At 40.2% G+C, this 25,910-nt stretch overlaps 1 protein-coding gene and 1 long non-coding RNA gene across 5 annotated transcripts in view; one reads left to right on the top strand and one right to left on the bottom strand.

Annotated features, from left to right (window-relative positions):
- Positions 1 to 1,507: 1,507 nt before the first annotated feature.
- Positions 1,508 to 22,115, bottom strand: LOC129151525 (uncharacterized). Its single transcript, XR_008558186.1, has 4 exons — positions 21,772 to 22,115; positions 7,975 to 8,048; positions 4,586 to 4,689; positions 1,508 to 1,629 (listed from the first exon to the last, which is right to left on the bottom strand). It is a non-coding gene; the product is annotated as an uncharacterized LOC129151525 (long non-coding RNA).
- Positions 21,592 to 25,910, top strand: part of PTPN12 (protein tyrosine phosphatase non-receptor type 12) — a 100,183-nt gene continuing 95,864 nt past the window's right edge. The window contains exon 1 of one of the 4 annotated variants that reach the window (XM_028158345.2): positions 21,592 to 21,759. In XM_028158345.2, coding sequence (XP_028014146.1) covers positions 21,661 to 21,759 — 99 coding nt within the window. In that variant the 5' untranslated portion in view covers positions 21,592 to 21,660. The remainder of the gene's footprint in view (positions 21,760 to 25,910) is intronic. The other 3 variants (XM_054726680.1, XM_028158370.2, XM_028158376.2) reach the window with 3 other exon arrangements.

Below are 25,910 nucleotides of genomic sequence, written 5' to 3'. Positions count from 1 at the left end.
CGGGGTGAGGTTTATGGAGACAGTGTGTCTCAGCTTTTCTTACCTGTTTTGATGTGGGTATTTTCTTATTTGTCTGATGTGTGGGAGTTGCTTGGCTAGTTTCTGGATCTCTTTCAGAGGGAATTGCTCCACGTGTAGCTGTACTACCAGTGCGTCCACAGGAGAAAGGGAGCTCAGGAGGAGCCTCCTCTTTTGCCCTGTTGGGCCGCTCTCCAGACATTATTTTTGCAGAATAGTTTTAAGGAGTGCAAAGGGAAATTGAATATCCAGAATCCTGATCCCTTAAAACTCTCCTTGGCCTTCATAGCTCTTGAAAAGTCTTCCTATACCATCGTGTGTGTGTGTGTGTGTGTGTATTATATATATACATACTAGTAGTTTGAAGACTGCTGCCCTAAAACAGCACAACTTGCCTAAGTAGTATCTCCTCATGACATAAAATCCTCACAAGTTTTTCAAATTTTAAAAGAATGGGAATGACTAACCATTGAAACCAGTATTTATTTTATTTTTAAATTTTATTTTTCAATGAGTTTACATTCAATATTATTTTGTATTACTACCAGGTGTACAGCATAGCAGTTAGACAATCATATAATTTGCAAAGTGTTCTCCATAATATTTCTAGTACCCACCTGGCACCATACATAGTTGTTACAATATTATTGATTATATTCTCTATACTGTACTTTACATCCCATAACTATTTTGTAACTACCAATTTGTACTTCTTAATCCCTTCACCCTTTTTACCCAGTCCCCCAAGCCCTCTCCCCTCTGACAACCATCTGTCTGTTTTCTGTATATGAGTCTATTTCTTTTTTAAAAAAATTTTTATTATTTATTTATTGATTGATTGATTGATTGATTGATTCCAGAGAGGAAGGGAGGAGGAGGGGAGAGAGATAGCAACATCAATGATGAGAGAGAATCACTGGCTGCCTCCTGCATGTTCCCCACTGGGGATCGAGCCTGCAACCCGGGCATATGCCCTGACTGGGAATCCAACCACAACCTCCTGGTTCATAGGTCGATGCTCACCACTGAGCTATGCCGGCCGGGCTGAGTCCAGTTCTTGAGGAAATACACTTCTAAAGAAGAGGGAGGCAGAAGAGGAGTAGTGGTTCACTGTTCTTGGTCCTGCCATTCCATAGCCAAATGAAAACTTCCTCCTAAGCTTTGCTGCCAGTCGTTAATGTGCACTGGAGCCCCGTTCCCAGGCCTCACCTCCCGAGAGTCTGATCCAGAATGCCTGTGGTGGGGGGCAGCACTCCAAGCAGCTGGACAGAAGTGGCCCTTAGGTTACATTTGGGAATACTCACCTAAAGGGAAAGTGTCCTGGAGAATGTATAAATTGAAATTGGTAGAGGTGATCTATAAAATGAAAAAGTTAAGAATTAAAGGTGTGTTGGTTAAGCTGGATTTGGAGTAAGGAGGACCATTACAAAATGCACATGTTATGAGTTCGGAATTGTTTTAAACAAGAAGAGCACAAACTTGCCTGTGGTCATTGTTCATCTCCAGCATCTCTGAGGTCCGATGTGAGCTCAGCCTGGTGAGCTCGCCCTATGCTCTGGAGTCTGTGCTCACCCAGGCAAGAGGAGGACCCACTGAGTCACCTTACCATTCCTGTAACAAAGCATTTTACATGCTTAAGAGAAGCTGAAAACATCTCGTGTTATAAGCTACTCTACAGGCTAAACAACTTGAACTAAGGGAGAGACCCGATTTTAACACGATCTTTATTGTTCAAAAATTCTTTTACAAAATTTTTAAGTAGGTGGAGGAAGGCACTGTAAAGAAGACAAATAAATCAATATAACTTGATACATTATAATAGGAGGAAAATGACAATTACACTAGGTAATTTTTATTCATTAGTGTTTATAGTGCAGTTGTGCTGTAAAATAAAAGACAATGACAAGCTAAAATAAGAAATGGTGCACTCTTTGGGATAAAAGGTAGAATTTTTAGTATTGTTAGATTTGCATGTTTAATTGCCTACTTATTTATCTTTAGAAATACTAAAAGATTATTTATTTACATATAAATATAAAATCCTTTACAGCAAAAGGTATTAGAGTCCTTATAAAGAACTCAAATTATCTCAACCTCTGGAGGAGCTTATGAATTGATGATATTAAAGTACTCCATGTGACTTTATGTTTGTAAAAATGATTATTTCTTTTTCACCTACAAGGACAAGATGAAATGTGACTATAAGGTAAGGTGACTTTTTATTACTGAATGTTTTAAACATGCAAAAATAGACTAGTGCAATGAGCTTCAGATGTCTATACATTAATATTATTTCATCTACTCCCCACACTTAACCTTTCCTCCCATCACTGGATTATTTTAAAGCAAATCCCACACTCTTTCACCTTATTATTTCGATATGTCTCTCCAAAATATGACTTTAAAAAAATAACCACAATATCATTATCACACCTAAAAATTAACAATGTGTGACTATTTTAAAACAAGCTAGAATTTGCACATCCAGTGGAGTGTTTTTTTTCAAAGAACCTTCTTTAGAGGCTATAATTGATGCTAGAATGTCTCAAAATATTTTTGGAATACTTCTCAGGGTTATTTTCAGAATTTGCTATATATTCTTTCATTATCCCAATCGATGGTAAATCTTCAGTCTTCCAAGATGGCCTTGACTTGAAAACAATCACGTCTTTGGGAAAGTAAACCCCAGCAAATAGGGGGAGGAATCAGACTGGGAGTGACTGGTTTTGTTAAAGAAAGTAATATGAGGCACAAGGTGTGTCCCTTTCATGAAAGGAGTCTCATGCTCATAAAGTAGCTGAGAAATTACCTGCCCAATGACCAGAGGTGCTGGGGGAGGAAAAAGAGCTCTGCTGTATTAGGAGCTGAAGCAGGAGTGAAACTAAGAGGAGAATGTGAGAGGCAGCTGGGAGAGCCAGCCAACTGGTGAAAGGAACTTATGCTTAATCTTTGTATCCTAAATTCCAGTGATTCCAGGCCACTTTCAGGATTTATCTTGCATTTCAGGCCTCCCTGCTTTTGCAAACAATGTTCCCTGTAACTGAATGCCTACTCCCACTGGGTAGACCCACTGGGCGAATCTCTAGTCATTCTTTAATACCTTGATCAAATATTATCACATTCCTTGACTCTCTTTGGCACAATTAGTTATTCCATTGTCTAGTCCTAGTTGTACTTTGTAGATCTCTTTTAATATTTCATTGACTACTTTATAATTATTCAAATATGTATGTATTCCCCCAATTAGACTGGGAGCTTCATTTTTATATCTCTGGCAACCAGACAGTGACTGGCACATAGTAGGCACTCAAAAATCATTTGTTTAGTATATACAGTGAATAATACAATTAACAATCTGTATATCTCTACATGATTTAGACCCTGAAATGTCCTCAGAATGTAGCAAAGTAGTTGTGGGCTTGAAACACCTATAATAATAAAAACATAACATGCTAATTAGACCAGATGTCCTTCCGGACGAAGCTGGGCGGGGCTGTAAGGGAAGCCGGTGCCGGCAGCCAGAGGAAGGAAGGCCTACTCTTATATGACTTTCATGCATTGGGCCTCTAGTTATAGAATAAAACAGAGAAGAAAAATCTTATGCAAGAGCAGTTTTTGTAAAGAAACCCTGGAAATTTCAGATGTTGACAGTGAAAAGTTATAGCACAGAACTGCCCAAAGAAATGTTAGCAATTTCTTTTTTCTTAAATAAAATTTCCACAAATCCCTTTTTCAGGATCATACTTGTTTTATTTTTCTTTGAGGAAGTAATACTTGAGAAGGTAACAAATTAAGTACCAGTTGAAATTGAGTTCAAAGTTAATTGATCCACATTTTTATCAAAATAAATTTGGATGGCAGAACACAAAGCAATAAAAAATGAATCATCTACTTTAAAGGAAATAGATGACTGACTTTTAAGGCCATTGTGGAAAAACTAAAGAAATATGGAACGACTGAAACAAGAACTTAAAAAGCTCTCTTGTTAGGATGATTCACATACAGTACTCCTCTTGCTTTCTCTCCCACCTTCTACCCAGAGCAAGCACAGCCCCATCCATTCCCACTCCAATGACCTGTTCTTGGGCCTTGGTAGGAAGCAAAAGCTTTATGCCAGTGGCAGGGCCACACCTACCACACCTGTGGCATAGTCCTAGGATGAGAAATAAAGGGAGCTTGTGGGTATCCAAAGTGGGTAGAAAAGAGAGGAGAACCCCTGTAAAAAACTATTGACTCTGATGTCACCTTTTCTGGGCTGAACCTGGATTTTCTTTAAATAATAAGACCTGTTTTTCAGAGTGCCTTCCAAGTCCCACCTGGCTCACAGCATATTTTCAAACTAGTTTTTTTTGTGTGTTTTTTTAATTCAGTAAGTCCACAGAAATTTTTACAATCCTTATCACCTGGTAAATAGTCTATTGAATCATGTTTGTATTGAAATAATCTAATTTGGATACAGAAGGAATAGAATTGAAGTAGTTGAGTAACAGGTTTGCTTGGTTTTAATGGTTACATTGCACAACCTGGGCAAGGCATCCCATGACATAAAAGATTGTTCTAACTCAACTCGGAAATCCGGCCAGACCACCCATGGACTTAGAAAAGCACTTCAGCTTCCACAACATAGGAATGATCTCATCCACCTCGTGACACACATGGCCACATTCTCAACTGGAAAACATAAGACATAAATTAGCAATTGTTGTTTGCTAGTTTATAGAGAAAATTTACTGTTTTTATTTTTTAAAAGAATCCAAAATTATATCCTAAAATGAATATATACACACATAGTTCATAATATAGAAATGATGCAAATCCAAATAACAGTACCACTTTTATGTTGTTTGAGAATACAGCATATTTTGATTATTACATGTAAAGAATTTCACATTCCTAAGAAAGAGGGAAAAGTTAAACATTCAAGATCCCCTTTTATCTTTTGAAATATTAAATACCAAAAAATAAGATTTAGTCTTATTTCCAGAACTCATAGAGTTTTATGAGGGATATATTCTTAAATCCTCAGAGAAAACAAATCTAAAATATTTTAAATGATTTTTTAAAGTATACATAGTGCCTGGCCAGCGTGGCTCAGTGGTTGAGCATCGCCCTATGAACCAGGAGGTTGCACTTCAATTCCTAGTCAGAGCCTGTGTCCCGGTTGTGGGCTCATCCCCAGTGTGGGGCGTGCAGGAAGCAGCCTATCAATGATTCTCTCTCATTATTGATGTTTCTATTTCTCTCTCCCTCTCCCTTCCTCTCTGAAGTCAATAAAAATATTTTAAAATGTACATATTGTTTTCTCTGAAGATCAATGTGCTAAATTGAAATTTATTTTTCCTAAAGAAGGTTTAATTTTTATTTGCCAGGTCCAACTTTTGCATATGGAAATTCAAAAATGTTCATTGTAATTGTTGCTTTCTCCTGTGGGTTGGAGAGGGTCAATGCGGAGGAAAAAGGGGACATCTATAATACTTTCAACAATTAAGATAAATTTGCCCAGCCAGTGTGGCTCAGTGGATGAGCATAGACCTATGAACCAGGCGATCATGGTTCAATTCCTGGTCGTGGGCTCCATGCCCAGTGATGGGGGGTGAAATCAATATATATATATTTATCAATATATATATATATATATATATATATATATATATATATATATATATTTCCTTCTTCCTTCCTTCCTTCCTTCCTTCCTTCCTTCCTTCCTTCCTTCCTTCCTTTTCTTTCTATGCCCTAGCCAGTTTAGTTCAGTGGATAGAGCATCAGCCTGCAGACTGAAGGGTGCCAGGTTCGATTCTGGCCAAGGGCACATACCTAGGTTGCAGGCTTGATCCCTGACCCTGGTCGAGGCACGTGTAGGATGCAACCAATCAATGTGTGTCTCTCTCACATTGACGTTTCTCTGTCTCTCTCCCCATCCCTTGCATTCTCTCTAAAAATCAGTAGAAAAATATCCTTGGGTGAGGATTAACAAAAACAAACAAATAAACAAATAAATAAATATAAATATATAAATAAATAAATTGTATATATATATTAGTGAATGTGAGCTTGGGAAAAGGAGAGGAAACTCAAGTCAGTTGATGGGGCTTCCCAATAATAACTCTGGTGAAAAGTATGGTAAGCAGTTTTAAATTATTTTTTAAGATGAGAATACCTATAGATTGATAAGCTGTAACTAAGACATGTTTATTTAAACATGTACATTCTTTTTAAAATTTTGTTTTTATAACATGTACATTTTATTTTAATACTATGTACATAGTATTTTCATTCAGAAAGACTTTTTATTAAAGTGAGCACAGATGAGACAACAAAGTAATTTTTATACTCAGTGACCATATGCACCAGATTTTCCAGAACAGTTCCCATTTTAAACATTATGTCTCATTTTTCTTATACCAGCAGTATAAGAAAAATTCTTACTCATTCCAACATGTCCTAAATGTATCTTGATTTGTGACATAAATATATCACAGTATTTATTGGCACATTTATGTCACTTTTGAAACGTCTCCAGGTGAACTTCATCCATGTACTCCTGAGAGCTATTAAGTGGACTCCAGCAAGTGCTCCACAATCCTTCCCAAGGAATTTTACTTTATATAACATACAAAGTAAAACCTGCCTTTTTTATTTTATTTTATTTTGGGTGAATGGCACCACCATTCATCCAGTAGAACCTGGGAATCGTGACTATTCCCCCTCCCTCAGCCTCCTCATCCAGGAAGTCTCCTAATCTTGTACCTAAGTTTGTGGACTCACCATTCATTCTCCACAGTAAGCCAGCGTGGCCTTTTCTAAAAGAGCAAATACCATCTTGCTTTAAAATATTCTTCAGTGACTTCCCATTGCTGTAGCAGAAGTAAACTCAAATGTCTATAGGGGTAGATAGGAATCCTAAGTATGTTATTAGTGCGGCCAAATATAATATGGAGGGGTGGCCTGAGGAGACAGAACGCTGCAGGCATTCTAATTTTGAAAACTCTGACAAACAAGGCCTGTCTGTGGGAAGGTTCCATCCATGGGGTGACAGTTCTAATCCTTTTTACTTGCCAACATGATATAACCAACCTCTTTATTATCTGATCCCTACAAAGCATCCATCCTGCTTTTCAATTATTCTCAATTATCTGGAGCTCTCCAAAACTGCCGAGCACTTTTGCCCATGTCACTTCCTCTGTCCAGGATGCCCTACTGGTGAATTTCTACTCACCTTGAAGGCTGAAATGTTACCTCTGGGAATTTTTCCCTGTCCTACCTAAGCTTAGTATTTCTCCTCTGCATTCCAGAACATGTAGTTCATATACTATTTAGATACAGAGCTTATCTCACTCCTATAATTATTGGTTTATATGCCTGTACCATCCAAACACACATATAGCTCATGGTGAGTATTTAACTTAGCCTGGTATCTCCAGCATCACACACAGTACCTACAGCACAGGCACTTGGGAAACATTTGCTGGATGGATGGATGGAGGACCTAAAAAACTAAATAAAATGTCTGATTTTCAGGTGCACAGAGTAGGTAGGACTGCCTGAAAAGTGTTGCCAATAGAAGCTACTGCCAGTAATGTCTTAATGAACAGATAAATCTTAGCTATGATTGGCATACTCATTTATGTGAACAAACAGAGCCAAATAAGACCCATTCTCTCCCCTCCCTAACCATATGGTAATGGTCAAAAGCTTGGGCTTCCCAATAAAACACCTACCTCATACAATCCCAGCTTTGCCACCTACAAGTTTTTAGACCTCAGGCAAGTTACTTAATCACTCTCTAAACATGACCTCCTTGTTTGTAAAATTAGCATAATAGTACTTACTTCATAGGATATTGTAAGATGTCAGTGAGATAAATATTTAAAGCATTCATTATAGTGTCTAGTGCAGAGTAAATACCCAACACATATTGATAATTGTGGTAGGACAGTATTTTGAGATATTTACCTTAATTTTTCTTCCCTCCATTTTCCTCTTTCCTTACCCACCACTTAGAATTCAAGGAGAGAGCCATCTGTTCACTGTCTCAGGAAAGGGATTATAACATGAAAGAAAAAAAGATAAGCTTATTTCTAACTTTTATTTCTAAAAGTTCTGGAGAGGGTGAGAAGGTCGAAGTACAAAATATTATGGTCATGCCCTAGTTGGTTTGGCTCAATGGATAGAGCGTCGGTCTGGGGACTGAAGGGTCCCAGGTTAGATTCTGGCCAAGGGCACATGCCTGGGCTGCGGGCTCGATCCCCAGTTGGGGGCTTGCAGGAGGCAGCCAATCAATGGTTCTCTCTCATCATTGATGTTTTTATCTTTCCCTCTCCCTTCCTCTCTAAAATCAAGAAAATATATTTTTTAAAAATATATTATGGTCATAAACGTAGAGAAGAATTTCCCCAAGACAGAAACAAAAAACAAGATTAAGGTTGGGGATGAAGGATGGCAGGTCTGCAAATAGGTCTGTGCTTCTAGGAAAGGAGGGAACTTGGGCTTTGCTTCCTGAGCCAAGAGACTAGGAAGGTACAATCCTAGCGAAGAAACACATGGTGTGTTGAGGGACAAAGGGCATAGACAACTGCACAATAATTTCCATACTCCAGTACCTCATGAAACAGCAGAAGAATTCCTATGTTCCTGGGGTGTCATGTAAGCAAAAGACAATGTTTGGACCTGAACGAGCCATACTGTATTAGTTATGTATTGCTCTATGACATACTACCATTCCAAAACTGTTTTAACCCAGCAACAAGCATTTATTATCTCACATAGTTTCTGTGGGTAAGGAATTCAGGAACAGCTTAGCCTAGGTAATTCTGGTTCAAGGTCTCTCGTAAGGTTATAGTAAAAATATCAGCCATGGCTGCAGGCATCGGAAAACTTGACTGGGGCTAGAGAATCCACTTCTAAGATGGCTCACTCTCGGGGCTGGCGAGTTGGTGCTGCCTGTTGGCGGGAGGCCTCAGCTCCTCGCCATGTGGCCCTCTCCTAGAGCTGTCTGAGTCTCCTAGCGGCATGGTGGCTGGCTTCACCCAGAGTGAGACATTCAAGAGAGCAAGTCAGAGGTGGCAATGTCTTTTTTGGCCTGGTCTCAGTAGTCACAAACTGTCACTTCCTCAGGATTCTGTTTGTCGCATAGACCAACCCTGGTATAATGTTGGAAGAGGCTACACAATGGTGTGAAAATCAGGAGGTCAGGATCCCTGGGTGCTGTCTTGGAAGCTGGTTACCACACAGGACAACTGCGGTGGTAACTGTTTCAGCAGCAAGCAGGAGTGCTTGATTTCCTGAACAAGATGCCAGCACCTGACAACCTAGCAATGAAGGTATCAGAATCTAGCATAATTGAGGGAAGAGGATGCTTAAAGAATTGCTCTTGCCTGGCTGGCATGGCTCAGTGATTGAGCGTCAACCTATGAACCAGCAGATCATGGTTCAATTCCCAGTCAGGGCATGTGCCTGGGGTTGCGAGCTCAATTCCCAGTGCGGGCGTTCAGGAGAGGCAAATGATCAATGATTCTCTCTCATCATTGATGTTTGAACCTCTCTCTCCCTCTCCCTTCCTCTCTGAAATCAATAAAGATATATTTTTTTTAAATTAAAATTGTTAAAAAAAGGTAAAAACATTTAAATCTTAAAACTTTCAGATAAAATCACATAAAAACACTTCTCTTGGAACACATTCGTTCATTCAACAAATGTTTATTGAATACCTACTATGTGCTAGGCACTATTCCAAACTCTAGGGATGCTGCTGCATTTACTAAGAGGACTAAGCAATGGGGAAACTAGTACAATATACCAGGCTGGAAGATAAGAAGGAAGCCGAGGGCCAACTATGTAGCATATCCAAACAAATGCCATTTTGCTGGGTAACTGGACAATTATTTTTCACCAGCACAAACGCACATTTTGCAGCTGTCCTCATGAAGTTTACATATTAGTGTGGGAGGGGAGGAGGTAAAGGGTAGAGGACAGGTTAATAGACAACAACAACAAAAAACAACAACAAATGAGTAAAATATAAAATCTGCCCAGAGAGTAGAAAGTTCTATAAGAGAAATAAAACAGAGAAGGGACATGAGGAATGCTGCAGGATATCAGGGAAAGCCTCAGTGAAAAGGTGGCATTTCAACAAAGAACTGAAGGGAGGGAATGAATCACTTAGATCCTCATCAGAAGAGCATTCCAGCATAGGAAGCAAACAGCAACTGAAGACAGAGGTCCAGAGGTGGGCATATGCCTGATGCTTTCATGGAACAGCAGGAAAACCAGTGGAGGGAAGTAGGGAGTGCAGAGGAGAATAAACAGTAAATAGTAGATTCCATCAGAGAGGTAATCGGACAAGAGGGGTAGTGCTTCTCTAATCTAATAGGCCAATGCTCTCTTTTTATAACAAACTAGAGGCCCGGTGCATGAAAATTCATGCACTGGAGGGGGAGTTCCTCAGCCCAGCCTGCCCCCTCTCACAGTCTGGGAGCCCTTAGGGCGGGAGGCGAGCCGGCAATCAGGGAAAGGTGATGCCCCCATCACACCTCTGCTGCTGCCACTGCTGGCAGCGCAAGCCTCGGCCAGCCCCGGTTACCTGAGCCTCAGGTGGCTCTGGGCGGCTGGGCAGCCACCATCAGAGGCTTGCCTGCACCTCGGGCCGGCCCTGGGCAGCTAGGGGGCTGAGAGGACTGGGGGACTCCAGAGGCAGGCGCACGAATTGGCCGGACCCACCTGGGGACGGGCCTGGCTGTGCTGCGTGCCTGCGGCCCCAGTGAGACTGAGGGGACTGGGCGCCGCCATCTTGTGGCTGTGGGTGCCACCATCTTTGAGGGCGTGATGGTCAATTAGCATATTCCGTCTTTATTAGCTGGATAGTTAATACTTGTCACTTACTAGCCTGAAATTAAACTCACAGATAAATAACCTGTCTACATACCTAACTTCAAAAGAACCAATATGCCAAACCTGTAATATATATGAAAGTAATTTATAATAAAATAATACCTATTTCAATATGCAAATGTTCATAAACACTGTAAAAGACATAATGAAACATTTCAGCTTTATGTAGAACCACTGTAAATGTGACGACAAATGCAGACTAATAGAAGAGTATTCTCTTGGAAACTCAAATGCCACAAATGGTGATGTTTACAGAACCTCCGACATGATTTTCCAAAATGGCAAACCTCAGGTAAAATTCTGAACAGAGAACTGTAACAGTGAAAAATTGTAACCCACCCCACTATTCTTTGGACATCATTTCTGTAAATACTGATTCTAATATGTAGCTTGTAGATAAACAGCATGTTTGTATAAGAATTCTAGGAACTAACTTCAGCAGATATACATTCCGCCCTTCAGTCATCTCAGTTCCAGGAGATTGCTGACCTTCAAATGTAAAACCAGGATGACGTAGAAACAGGATGACGCACATCAGACCATCTCTTGACCAGTTTCCAGGTCCTTATCGGAATGGACTATGCCGGCCTGCACGTACAGAACTTTTCAACCCCGCCCCTTGATTTTGTTCTACTCTCCCACGACCTCTTTATAAAAACCTCTACCTGCACTAAGATATGGAGATGGGATTTTTGACAAGAGTCCCCATCTCCTCAGGGAACCAGCATTTGAATAAAACCTTTTTCTTTTTTCACCAGCGTCTGTCTAATGAGTTTGGTTTGGGGGGGCAGCAGGCAGCTGAACTTGGATTCCGGTTACAGTGCCACCTTCCCTCAATTTACAAGATAGTTGCATTTCTGGAAAATCAGGTGTACATTAAAACCATGCAAAAATATTTTGTATTTATATATAAATAGAGTTGGGTTCTAGGTTCAGATCATTATAAACAGATTTTTCACCTTCAAGAATGTCCAAAATATTCAAAGGTCACGAAGAAGGCACACAAGGGGATGTTTTGTGGTGATGAGAATGTTTTATACCTTAATGGTACATGGGTGTACACATCTGTCAAAATTCATAAAACTGTACATTGATGCATTTTATTTTATATAAATTATCTTGAAATTGATTTTTAAAAAAGTTATGCAGAATGAGAGACAATTATTTATAGTGGGAATTTGTGGGATGGGAAGCCACTAGGAGGGCTTTGAGCAGAAGAATGATAGGATCTGACATGTTTTAAAAAGACTGTTCTGACCTTTGGGGGAGACGCAGGCCAAGGCCAATGCAGAGAGACCAGTTAGAAGGCTAATTATCATAAAAGGCAGATGAGAGATGATAGTGGCTAGACCTAGGGAGTAGCGAAGTGATAATCATCAAATGTACCAGAAAAGATCTTTGAAATTTCAAACAACCCCCCCACACACACACCCATGAACATGTAGAAAACAGAAAGAGCTAAAAAACTTAGATTTAAAGAAGTAAAGAGTAGTAGTTTCCATTATTCTTAACAATATTCATATAACACTAATTCATTATTCAATGTAACTAAAAACCACTTTGGGGCTCTAGTTGTGTCATTTTTATATCTAATATAATGAGACATTATTTTCTGATGAAATTAAATTCAACAAAAATGTTTTTTTAAAAACTTTACCCCAAAAAGTATATTTCTTGCCTAAGTAACATATTTTACCTTGGCCATTTCTTGGATAATTTAGATCTTGTAATACCTTAAGCTCAGTGTAAGGAACATTAGTTTGTCACTTGAGAGCCTTTGTAAGTATAGAAATTTAGGAGATTATGCTGGATTTGTTTTAAAACTAGAATCTACTAAACATTAATTTTTTAAGATCTGAGATTGCAGATGATTTCTTATGACTTTCCTGTACTCTTAAAACTGGAGGGCAGTTAATTGAAGGTTCTGGATAGTTGACCCCAGGAACACTATAAAGTTTATATTTAATGTTCAAATATTTCCCTTAAAAATATCAGAAAAGTATTTATGAATGAAATTATTTCTGAGGTTGCTTCAAAATAATCCAGTGCAGCCCAAACTGGTTTGGCTCATAGAGCGTCGGCCTGTGGACTGAAGGGTCCCAGGTTTGATTCTGGTCAATGGCATGTACCTTGGTTGCGGGCACATCCCCAGTAGGAGGTGTGCAGGAGGCAGCTGATCGATGTTCCTCTCTCATCGATGTTTCTCTCTATCCCTCTCCCTTCCTCTCTGTAAAATATATATTTAAAATATATATTTAAAATATATATTTTAAAATATATATTTAAAAAATATATATTTAAAATATATATTTAAAAAAATAAATAATAATCCAGTGCGGAGAGGGAGTACAAGGAATTTAGATGAAACAAGAATGGCCCTATGTTGATAATTGTCGAAGTTGATTAATGAGTAATGGTGATTCATTTCACTATTCTCTCTTATAAATTAAAAATTTTCCATAATAAAAAGTTTAAAAAGGGAAGTTATTGTTTAATGGGTGTAGGACTACAAAGGCATCTTAATTCTCTCTGTAATGTTTTGTTACTTAAATAAAATCTAAGGCAAATATGGCAAAATAATAGGATTCGAAATAAACAAAACTACACTAAGTCAAAGAGGCCAGACACAAGAGGGCATATTGTTTGATTCCATTTATATGAAATATCCAAAATAGGTCAATCCATAGAGACAGAACAGGTTGGTGGTTGCCAGGGGTTGGGAGGATCGAGGTATAGGGAGCAACTGTTTAATGAGTATGGGCTTTCCTTTTGGAGTCATGAAAATGTTTTAGATTGATAGACGTGAGGTGGTAGTTGTACAACATTTTGAATGTACTAAATGCCTCTGAATTGTTCATTTTAAAATGGGTAATTTTATGCTATGTCAATTTCGCTTCCAGTTAAAACTAAATCTAAGAAAGGGGAGAATTCAAGAAGGACGGGTATTTATTGAAAAGGGTCAAATACCACAGAAAAATAGAGAAGGATATAGATTATGATGTCATTAGACCTGGCAAGTAGGAGGCCCTTTTAGGAGAAGTGTGCCAGTGGCCAGATTGTTATGGGTTGCAATAGACAGCCCTGTGCAATGGCTTAAGGGGGTCTTGAAGCATTTTGTAGGATAAGGAGAGTCAGTGGAGAGGGAAAAACCGCAGATAGATATAGGAGAGGAGATATTTGTACAGCAAGACTAGAAAGAGAGAAAAGAGGATACAGAGGGTCAGTAGAGAGGGGTTAGCCTCAGAAAGGGTTACAAATATTAATATTGGAGAGAAACAAATAAGTATAGAGATAAGTTTATGATTTCCAAATTTCACTCAGAGAGGGAAGTGACTGAGTTGACACTTGATAACTCCTATTTTCTCTAGGAATGAGGAAGCAGGGGGTAGGGCTTGAGGAGTCATGGGAGTTCACCAGGAATGAATAACAAGGCTGCCTGGGCTTTGAGGGCTTTAGAAATCATAAATATCTTCCCCAACCCCATCCCACACAAATCCTCAAGTGAAAAAGCTAATTGTTAAAAGCACTGTATAATTAATATTGTCTCACAAATTGTTCATCAGAAATAAAACGACTGCATAGTACCATCTGTATGACACATGATACTGGATTCGTGACATATTATGAATATACTTAAAATAGTCTTTATGTAACATGCAACAGAAAGATCAGTCAGGGATAATTGGAGAAAGAGCAGATTGAAATTTATTGAGGAAACATTAAATATCAAACATTCAAATAGGAAAAGGAAATGAAAAATCTCAGGAGACAAGTTACTATTAAAGAAAGATAGAAGCAAATATTTCACTAGAATTTTGAAATAATGGAACTACTTAAAAACTGATAAAAAGAGGGTAGAGAACAGTTGCCTTGATGAATTACATAATTATTTCTTTGAGAAAGAAGAAAATAAATGCCTTAACGTTTACAATAAAGTATTTTTAAAGTTTTGTTGTTGTTAACACTGGTGGGGTAGCTCAGTTGGTTAGAGCATTGTCCCATACACCAAGGTTACAGGTTCATACAAGAATCAACCAATGAATGCATAAATAAATGGAACAACAAGTCAATGTTTCTCTTTTTCTCTCAAGAATCAATCAATCAATAAATTTTTTTAAGTAACTGGTAGAGCACATTAAAAGGAAATTTAAAAATAATTTTAAAACCTTGAATGCTTATTAGTTGAAACTTAAGAAAAATGAGCAGCTAGCTATTCACAGTAAATGCCTTTAAATACATTTTCAACTACAGGATAAACTTGAGTATGTCTACAAAATGGACATCTTGAAATGTGATAGTCACTGATGAGGCAAGGTAATCATCTAATGATTCCACTGAATGAAACATAATACGAAAGTAATCTGCCTTGTGGAATTCATGGCATTAAAAGATTTTTTACATAATGTGATGGTAAGTCCTGGAAATAAAATTTCCCTCTATAGATTTTAGATCTGAATATCTCCATAACAACATTGATTATTTATGTTTGACTTAGCTTTATAGTGGTCTACGCAGAAGCATGGAAAGTTTTGGGGGTTTTTTACAGAATAGTGAATGGGATAAAAAGTTAAAATCACATTGGTACTTTAAATACAGGTGTTTTTTTTTTAACTGTGATAAGATATACCTAACATATTTTTTACCATTTTAATCTTTTTTTTTTTTTAAATCCTCACCTGAGGACCTACTTAGAGAGAGGAAAGGGGAGAGAGAGAGAAAAAAAAAAATTGAACTGGCAACCCTCCAGTGCACAGGATGACACTTAACCAACTGAGCCACTACAGCCAGGCAACCATTTTTAAGTACACACAGTTCAGTGACATTAAGTTCATTCACATTGTTGTGCAACCATGACCACTATCCATCTCCAGTACTTTTTTTTTTTATCATCCCATGCAATATAACTTATTTATTTATATTGTGGTAAAAACACATAAAATTTACCTTCTTAACCAGTTTTACGTATGTAGTTCAACAATGTTAAGTATATTCACATTGTTATGAAACAGATCTCCAGAACTTTTCTATCTTGCAAAACTGAAAATCTATACCCATTAAACAATAACTATGCTTTCTCCCTTGCCCCCAGTCCCTGGTAACCACCATTCTACTTTATGTTTCTATGAACTTGACTACTTTAGATACCTTGTATAAGTGGAATCACAATTTTATTTTTCTCCAGAAATAACGGACATATATTACTGTGTAAGTTTAAGGTGCACAGCATGATGGTTTGATTTATATGTATTATGAAATTATTACCACAATACAGGGTGGTGCAAAAGGAGGTTTACAGTTGTTTGTATGAAAAATAATACAAAAATTAATAAATAATAATACAAGAATAAACTCTATTTGGTGTGCTCATAACTGTAAACCTATTTTTGCCCAACCCTGTAGGTTCAGCTAACATCCATCATCCCAATAAAATAAATAAGAAAAATTTTTTTTCCTTCTGATGAGAATTCTTAGAATCTACTCTTTTAAAAACTTTCTTATAAATCATACAGCAGTGTTAGCTATAGTCATCATGATGTACATTACACCTCTGGTACTTAATTTATCTTATAATTAGAAGTTTATTTATACCTTTTGACCCCGTCCTTTCTCCAATTCTGCCTCTTCCCACCCTCTGCCTCTGATATCCCAAGTCTGATCTATTTTTCTATGAGTTTCTTTTTTCAGATTTCACATATAAGTGAGATCATACAGTATTTGTTTTTATCTACAATTTATTTTTAATCTAAAATACTAGCAGTTACTGAATGAAATTGCTTGTTTTCTTCTGGAGCATTTTGATGATAGTTGAGCCTGAGCTCAATCAATATAATGAATGAATTATATGGTGCAATCATTTTTCACAGCCCTTGTTAATGATCCAGTCCTGAATACAGAAACTAAATGTCATCATGTTGAAGAGTCACTAATTAAATGCTCAGGTAGTACTTGACTTTGAAGTTATTTATAAAATATTAATTTTTTCTTTGAATATTAAATGAAACAGCATAAGAAATATGAGATAGAAAATTTAGAGAAGAGTGTAGATTTAATTACTACATTCTCCTGCAGTTAGTATTTATTATTACACTTCAGCATTTAGCCTTTGTTGTGTAACACTTAAGTTTTCATTGAGCGGAGAGCCTCCTGGGTTTCAGTTCCAGCTTTGCCCTCTGTATGACCTTTATTAATCTTTTAATTTCTTTAAGTTTAGGCATTATTATCCCAACTAAAATTCTAATGCATAAAGGTGGAGATAATACCTGGTCTACCTACTTTAGATATGAGAATAAACAGGGAGTATCACATGAAAAAGCTCTGAAATATTAGCTTGAGAAATATATAGTACTATATTTAATCTTTTCCAAACTTCTCTCCATTTTTATATACCTTTCTCCTGACTAAAAAGTTGTGCTCCTTTATTCCCCGAGTCCCTACCTATTGAATAATACATTTCAATAATAAACTCACAATTAAAAATTGGTCAACAGCTTTTTTGCTATGACTAGGTCTAGGAATGAGGGAGTAAGGGATACCAAGAATAAACTAGAGAAGAATGTCCCTCCCTTCTTTCTTATTCACTCTCCCATAACTTACTTCCCAGCTATGAGTCTAATTTGGGAGTATAGAAAGTGCTGAGGGATGTAGAATGAAATGACAAGTTAATATTAGAAATGTTACTTTGGGAGAATCTCAGGTTTGAATCCTCATCTGTAGTTTCACTTAAATTACAACAGGTATAAAAGCATTGTGACTCAGTGGTTTATACAACAAGCTGGAAACTCAAGACCTGTGGGTTCTGGCCATGAGACTGACATCTGTTTTTTACAAGTGAACTAGTCAAATTACTTCCCAAGGTTGTTAAAAAAAAAAAAATAGAACTCACAAAGAGTTGTAATGCCATAAAAACTGTAAAAAAAGGTAGCTTTCATGAGAGAATAGATGTGAAAATACTCCAAAAGTTAAATTTTTTATACAGATATAAAGCATTACTTTTTTCTGAGCTAGAGGGGAAAGGGATACTGTGAATATGAAACAGGTAGGTAATTCCGAAACCTCTTTTTGATTACTAGTTTTAAACTCCCACTCAAACCTTCACAAAAGTACTAAGAAGAGGAGAGATTTTTGAAAATGGTATTTGGCTTTCTTCTCAGCCCTCATGTATTTACCCAGAATGCAGGTGACTTGTGTGTAGAGAATGAGCCTAAAAAGAGGCAAGATACAAATACACTAATTCTGAAACACACCTTAAGACAGCACCAGGTAGCTTTCCTAGAAGATGAAACTGAGGCTTAGAGAAGTTAAAGAAACTTTCCCTGAATAAGAAATGAAGTGGGTTTTTGAATCGCTCTCACTTCAGAGCCCATGATCTTTATTATTGCCCTATTCTGTTTCAAGAAAATCAAAATTTATTTGTGGAATAAAAACGTCAACTAAACCTGTCCTGAAAGTTATGAGGAAGTCAAGTTGTTCCTGGGATTCTCCCCATCTCTGCCAGGGCTACATGGGTTATATCATGACATCTCTACATATCTCTGCATGCCTGCTTAACACTCCTTTCTGGACTAACCAGATTCTTTATACTTTCTACTCTCCCACAAGGTTTCAGCCTGCCAAATCCCTAACTCTACTCCATGGCATTCGGCTTTTGCCCTTGCAGCTTAATGACTTATTCTCTCTAGGTGTCCTAGTTCAGATTCTAGTGAGAACTGATTGGACCAGATCATGCTTCTACTCTAGGCAATAGATTGCTGGCCAGTCTACAGAGATTGGTTACCTTGGGTCAAGTGCCCAAACCCTAGGCTGTGGCTAAGGCTGAGCAGGACGGCCAAGTTCCTTGAGAACTGTAGTGTAAGTAGGTGGAAATTCTGAAACTAAGCCTGTGCCATTTAAAAAAATATCCCAAATAAGATCTGTTCTTTTTTCTTTTATTTGCATATTTCTATGAAAGATACTGGCATTCTTTTTCTCACCCTGATTGAAAGTCTAAAATTTTTTAAAATAAATTGATTTAATTTTGTTGTAAAAGTAACACACACAGGAAAAGTTGTCTCTTTTCTACCAAAGATTCTCAAGGCCCTCCTAGAGGTGACTACAGCTAAGATTTTGAAGTATCCTTCAGAAAAATTCTATGTATGTTCAAGCATTTTATCCATATTCCAATGTACATAAATGGAAGAATACCATACACGTGTGTCTAGCTTTCCTCATTTAATAAACAGATCTTGTAGCCTATTCCACAGCAACATTATAATTTTTTTTTCATTTTTAAAAAGTGTAATAGAACTTAATTATATGCATGTGATTTTATTTTTTAACCAGTGTCCTATTGATAGACAGGTATGTTGTTTCCACTCTTTCCATTACATATAAGGCTGCAATAAGCATTTATGTTTGTACACAGCTGTAAATATTACCTACAAATTTTTCAGTCAAAGCATGCATGACACACTTATGGACAAATTGTCTCTAAAAATGTTGTGCCAATTTCTCTTACCATCTGTGTATGAATGTCCCCATTTGCCCATACCATGCACTGTTAAACTTTCTGCCAACCTGGTAATTTCATCTACCTTCCTTCTTGCCCACTAAGTCAGTCACCTTGTTCTGTGATTTCTTTCAGTCTCTCTCACCTCTACCTGCATCTTTCTAAAGGCTAATTTTTTTGGGGGGAAGGGGATTTTGTTAATCCTCACCAGAGGATATTTTTCCATTGAATTTTAGAGAGCAGAAGGGAAGGGGAAGAGACAGAGATAGAGAAATATTGATGTGAGAGAGACACATTGACTGGTTGCCTCCCACACCCAACCGAGGTACGTGCCTTTGATCAGAATCAAACCTGGGACCCTTCAGTCCACAGGCCAATGCTCTAGTCACTGAGCCAAACCTGCTAGAGCTATCTGCGTCTTTCTTTTCCTTTTTTCTTTTAGCCTTGTCGAAACAAGGCCACCAAAAAATTTGGTTGCCTCCCACCAAAAAAATTGGGAGAGAGATTATCTGTGTCTTTTTAATTGCAGTGTTATGAATTTAGTTTCAGCTTTTATTGCTTCATGTGCTGGCTTCCAATATCTCTCATATTCTCTTCCCTTAATAATTCACAATCTACCAAAAAGTGACAGATTAGTATTTTTCAAATTTTGCTTCTATTCTCAAGAAACTTTGGTGGCTCCCACTGCCAAAAGTAACAACTTCAAATCCTTAGCCAGGTATTCAATGTTCACCAGAGTTCAGTCCCAGTCTACTTCTAAGCATTCATCTGGGAAATGGGCCTACCACTGATATTCCCTATTTTAACCAAATTCACTGACCAATCTGATCTGTAAAAAAATGTTTGTGGGTCTATGTCCACGAATCAAATCCTTCACTACTGTCACATTAGCACAAGTTTATAGTCCTTAGTGAAAGGCAGAATGGTGTTGTAGTGAGAGCAAAAGGATTTGCGTTCTCATTTTTTTGGCTCTACTAAGAATATGCTGGGAGACCTTGGGCAAACCACTTTCTTTGTAAAATGGATTATTAGACTAGGATGTTCTCTGATTACTAGGTTTACAAAGATGTGTAAAGACAAAGTCCATTCTACGGAGAAAAGTCTATTCAGTTCAAAGTGTTGCAAATGTAAAGGCAAGAAGACCAACTCCCTTTCAGTTCAGCAAACACTGGGCCCCACCATAAGCGTGGTATGTACAGTATTAGGAGGCATTTCGAATCTCAGGCACTCACTCGCCAGGGTCTAGATGTGCAAAAAGCACAAGTCCTTGCACTCAAGAGGCAGTTCATTTCTCTTGGCTGTAGCCATTCGCAAAAGTAGCAAGGTCTAACTGCCGTCAGCAGTCACCAAGACCTACCCACTGTGAACCTGCAGCTGACACGACTACAGTTCCCAGCATGCCTCTTCCCACCTCCGCCCCGCCCCGCCCCGCCCCGCGACTCCCGCCCGCCGGATCTTGTAGTCCCGGCCCAAGGCAGGCGGGCGGCACGGAAGCACCCGAGAAATAGGCCTTTCCCACCTAGTCGGCGGTGAGACCGCAAATCCCATCCCTTACGCCGGCTGACTAGGGTTTGCCCTGCTCTGAGTCGCATTTCCTCCGCCCAGCTCTCCTCAGAGCTAGAGCTTCCCGGTCGGAACCCGCCCCGGAAGTGGAATCAAGTCGTCCAGACGACGGGCCAGGCGCCTTCCAGCCATTCCAAAACCGGCTGGGGCCGGCGGGGCGGGGCCAGGAGGCGGAGCGGGCGGGGGCGGAGCGGCGTGGCGTAGTGCCCGGGGGCGGAGCCGAACGCGGGGCCGCGCGTCTGGGTGGCGGCCGGGGGCGCGCCCGTGGGGAGAGGCGGCGGCGGCGGCGGCGGCTACTAGTGGGGAGGGGGGGGGAGTAAAAAGGAGGAACCGGGAAGGGGGGGCAGGGCGAGCGGAGAGCCGTGTTCCTGAGGCGGTGGCGGCGTCTCCGACGGAGGAGGAGGCGGAGGAGGGCGGGGAAGGAGGATGGAGCAAGCTGGGGGTTGGGGTTGGCGCTAGCTGCAGCGGCTCGCCGCGTCCTGGGGGAGAGCGGCGGCTGCTTCTGGAAGTTGTAGGGTCGGGTGCCGGGCCGGTGCCGCCGCCTTGAGCGGCGGGGAGGAGGAGGGAGCAGCGGGGGTTAGCGGGGGGTCGGGCGGGAGAGGACGAGCCGGGGGAGCGAGCTGGGGAAGACGGAGCGGGCTCTGCGCCGGGCGGGCGGGCGGCGGCGGGGCGGCCAGCGACCGCTGCCGGGGGGACGCGGGAGGATGGAGCAAGTGGAGATCCTGAGGAAATTCATCCAGAGGGTCCAGGCCATGAAGAGTCCGGACCACAATGGGGAGGACAACTTCGCTCGGGACTTCATGGTGAGTCCTTACCCTAGTTGTCGCCTCCTCTCGCCGGCACCGGAGCCTTCCGCCGCCGCCGCCGCCGTACCGGGCCGGGCCGCCAGCGCTTTGTGTGCGACGGGGAGGAGAGGGGCGGAGAGGCGCGCACCCACCCCCCAGGACCGGGTGGTCTCGGAGGCCGGCGGGAGGTGAGCCCGCCTCCGCCCCTCGGCCTCCTTTCCCCTCCTCCCGCGTTCGCGGCCACCTCCGCAGGCGCTCTGGGCGCAGAGGGAGAGGCCACCGGGCCGAGCCTGCAAGTCAGCGCCGCCGCCGACCACCTATTGTTTCTCGTGCCGGGAATCGGAGGCGAGTGAGGTCTCTCGTCACCTCCCCATCCGACCTGTTCCCCCCCTGGGCGGACCGAGGCAGGGTGTCTGCCTAGGCAGGAGAGCGGGTCGCGGCTGATGGAGGAACGGGGGTGTGGAGGTTGGCATTCATGATGTGGGGGGTCCCTGTCCTCAAGCTGGTCTCCGAAGTGGGCGAGGCAGAAGTTGTGCGAATCGGGTTCGCAATTGTTATCCAAACCGCCTGGGAGGAGGGGATTGTCTATAAGGTATCTCGTGGTTTGCCGAATTCCCATTTGTCTCGGTCCGGTCTCGTCTCCTGAGAAGCAGACCGGAGGCAGAGTGGGGGTCCAGGTGACTTGAGGTGGAGGGGGTAAGTGTGTGTGCGGAGGGGGAGGGGTTATCCTGGAGGAAACCTTTAGACTCCCCAGGGGATATTGCCGAAGGCGGAGGGGATGTGACTATCACTTCCTATCCGGGGTGGGGGTGGGGAACTTGGGAACAATAGTCCTGGTGGGGCGGAGGCGACGCTGCGGGCCGGAGCCCTGAGCTGGGAGATAACCTTCGCAGCCTTCCCCCTCCCCCCTTTCCGCCTTCTGCTGGTGCAGGCGGGCCGGGAAGGAGGGTAAAAGTCTAGTTTATGAAATTGGTCTAGAAACATCACTTTGAGGGGGTCAGATCCGAAGGCGTGGGACCAGAAGTCGACTTCCTTACATTGCCCCCCCCCCCCCCCCCCTTCCCCCTTATTTTTCTGCTGGACAAATGTTCCTTTAGGGTTGTTTCCCGGCTTAGGAGGCGGTGGTTGCGGCGGCTGCTCCTGCGGATGTTGCGCAAGACTGGGGCGTTGGAAACCCTGGAGGTCTGGGGAATGGAAAAGGAAGTGGGACTTTGGGAAGTGGTTCCTTCTTAGCCTTGGCGGGATTTGGGAGTGGGAAATCAGCTAGGGGAAGTTTTGTTCCTGGGCAAAGGACATCCCAAGAATCATCATTTAACCCCCTATTTTCTGGATTGTGAAAAGTGTACACAGCTAATGCATATAACATTAGCGAGCGGCAAACATGGTTTGGTTTTTGCCTCAAAGTAGTTTTAATTGTTTACAAGGTGCAGGTGAAATGGCTTTTAGGACTGAGGTACTTTTTCAAGAGACTTCAGTCTAGTAAAGCGTTAGCGTTAAAATGAAGAACTTACAGATTCACAGTGTTGCTGAGCTTTGTGATTCCCGCCTTTCTAGACCAGTAATAGAGGACAGGAGTAAGGTTTTGTTAGTATCTTTGGACGATGGGAAAATAGATTTAAATCACCTGTGCTTATTTTAAGCATTTTCTCTTAACATTTAGCTTATGTATTTTTAAAATTTTACTTTTTGATCAGAGAAGGGTAAAGAAAAGAGGATTTTGCCAAAACCGGTTTGGCTCAGTGGATAGAGCATCGGCCTGTGGACTGAAGGGTCCCAGGTTCGATTCCGGTCAAGGGCGTGTACCTTGGTTGCGGGCACATCCCCAGTGGGGGGTGTGCAGGAGGCAGCTGATCGATGTTTCTCTCTCATTGATGTTTCTAACTCTGTCCTTCTCCCTTCCTCTCTGTAAAAAATCAATAAAATATAAAAAAAAAAAAAAAAGAAAAGAGGATTTTTCCCTTAATACTGAGAATTTTGATGGTGTTGCTATCTTTGAATAGTGTCAGTACTTGGATGGAGTCCCCGTTTTACTATAGCAAAATAGAAGAATATATTTGCTTAGAATATTTAAAACACTTAAAACTAGTCTTTTGCAGGCTTATTTTGGTTATGGAAGGATAAGAGGTGAGGTCTTTGGCCACTTCTTTGCATGCTAGTCATCTTGTTATCCCTAGGCATATCCTGTCAGGAAGGAGCATTGTTTGGTGATGCGCACCATCAGGACAGGTGCCCAGTCTCTGAACTGTACTGGGGAAGTAGCTCTAGGGTTCATGCTTTAGGGATGAGTCAGGGATTTCTATTGAAAATTTCATTTCTCAAGGACTGAATGAGTTTCCTTTTTCTTCCATAATACCTAGGAATAGCAAGGTGATTTTACATTTGAGATTTGATGACTAAGGCCATTATTTTGTAGTGCTTGCTTTTAATTCCCTGACTTGATAAGCAATAGCTATAATTAAGGCTGTTAGTTGGTGCTCCTTTTCTCCTGGCCTGGAAGATTGGAGGGAAACTGTACCTTCTGCCATAGAGAGAGAATCATTTTATATTCTTGGTTGTTTTTTTCAACTTAACATTTTGATCATTTGAAAAAATCCTTTTAAGCTGCTTCATAATATTTCACCTGGCGACTAATGTTAACCATTTCCTTGTGGTTGAATGTTTAGGCCATTTATTTTCTGCTCTTATATATCATACTTCTGTACTGACTATTTATGCATAAAACTTTATTTTGGATTATTGCATAAGATATCTTCTAGTACTGGAAGTAAACATTTAATACACATTTATAAGTAATTTTTTGAAGAAGTATCATTTATACAACTGTTAGTAATGTACAAGTGTTCATATAATTATCTTGATCTTTGATAATTTGATGGTTGAAAATGGTATCTTGTTTTAATTTGAATTTCTTGTGTTTTAATTTGAATTTCCTAATGATTAGTGAGGGAAGAAATTTTTCCATCTGTCATTAACTAGTCTATGAGTTGTTAGACCTGTCTTTTACTCCCATCTCCGCCATTGGTTAGCTACCTGACTTTGGGCAGGCCACTTAACAGAAAATGAAATGACTGAGTTCTCTCATCTTTAAAAGAAGAATAATGTACCTCCTTTACAGAGCTGAAGTATGAGACTCATATTTCATATAACAAATTATTGTGCTAAGGTCTATATGTCCTCATAGTTACAGATAACTAGAGATAGAAGGAAAGAAGTATTTGGGCTTTTGTTTTCAGTCATTTTCTTTGGCTTTTTAAAGCTTTTTCATGTCTAATCTCAAATAGATTTGTTCTGATCAGGGTAAAGTTTAATGTGCATTAGACATGAATTTCAAGGGATGTAGGCTATAAAAATGCTTTTGCAAATAGTAATTCTGACAGAACTGCTCAAAACCAGTTTGCTTGCTTTGTTATGATTAAATAATTATTGTATTGTTTTTATTTTACTACAGAATGTTAGTGATTTTATAAATTGTTTTAAGTAGAAAGGAAGCAAGCATTTTTCTTTTTTAAAATATTTTTTTATTGATTTAAGAGAGGAAGGGAGAAGGAGAGATAGAAACATCAATAATGAGAGAGAATCATTGATTGGCTTCCTCCTGCATGCACCCCACTGGGAATTGAGCCCACAACCCTGGCATGTGCCTTGACCAGGAATCAAACTGTGATCCCTGGTTCATGCTCAACCACTGAGCCACACTGGCCAGGCAGAAATTAACATTTTCCTTCCTTCTATATACTAAACACTGTCAGATATATATATATATATATATAATATTTTTTATTGATTTCAGAGCAGAAGGGAAAGGGAGAGAGAGAGATAGAACTATCAATGATGACAGAAATATCGATTGGTTGCCTCCTGCACGCCCCTCTGGGGATTAAGCCCACATCCTGAGCATGTGCCCTTGACCAGAATCGAACCCAGGACCCTTCATTCCCAGGCCGACACTATCCACTGAGCCAAACCGGGTAGGGCTATTTTACAGTCTTATTGAACATATTAACAATTTATGAGATAGATATAACATGTATTTTACAGATGAGGAAACAGTCTGAGAAGTATCTTGCCTGACTTTAAAACCTCTGTTCTTTTTATCCAGTTTCTCCAGGATGCATCTGAGGTCCCTAAGGACCTGGCTGGGACTAGGCTAGTGGTGGGGGGGCAAAACA

Source organism: Eptesicus fuscus, chromosome 14 (genome assembly GCF_027574615.1).
Source record: "Eptesicus fuscus isolate TK198812 chromosome 14, DD_ASM_mEF_20220401, whole genome shotgun sequence".
Taxonomy (NCBI): Eukaryota; Metazoa; Chordata; class Mammalia; order Chiroptera; family Vespertilionidae; genus Eptesicus; species Eptesicus fuscus.
Note: the sequence above shows the minus strand (reverse complement) of the source record. Positions and strands in the feature narration are given on the sequence as shown.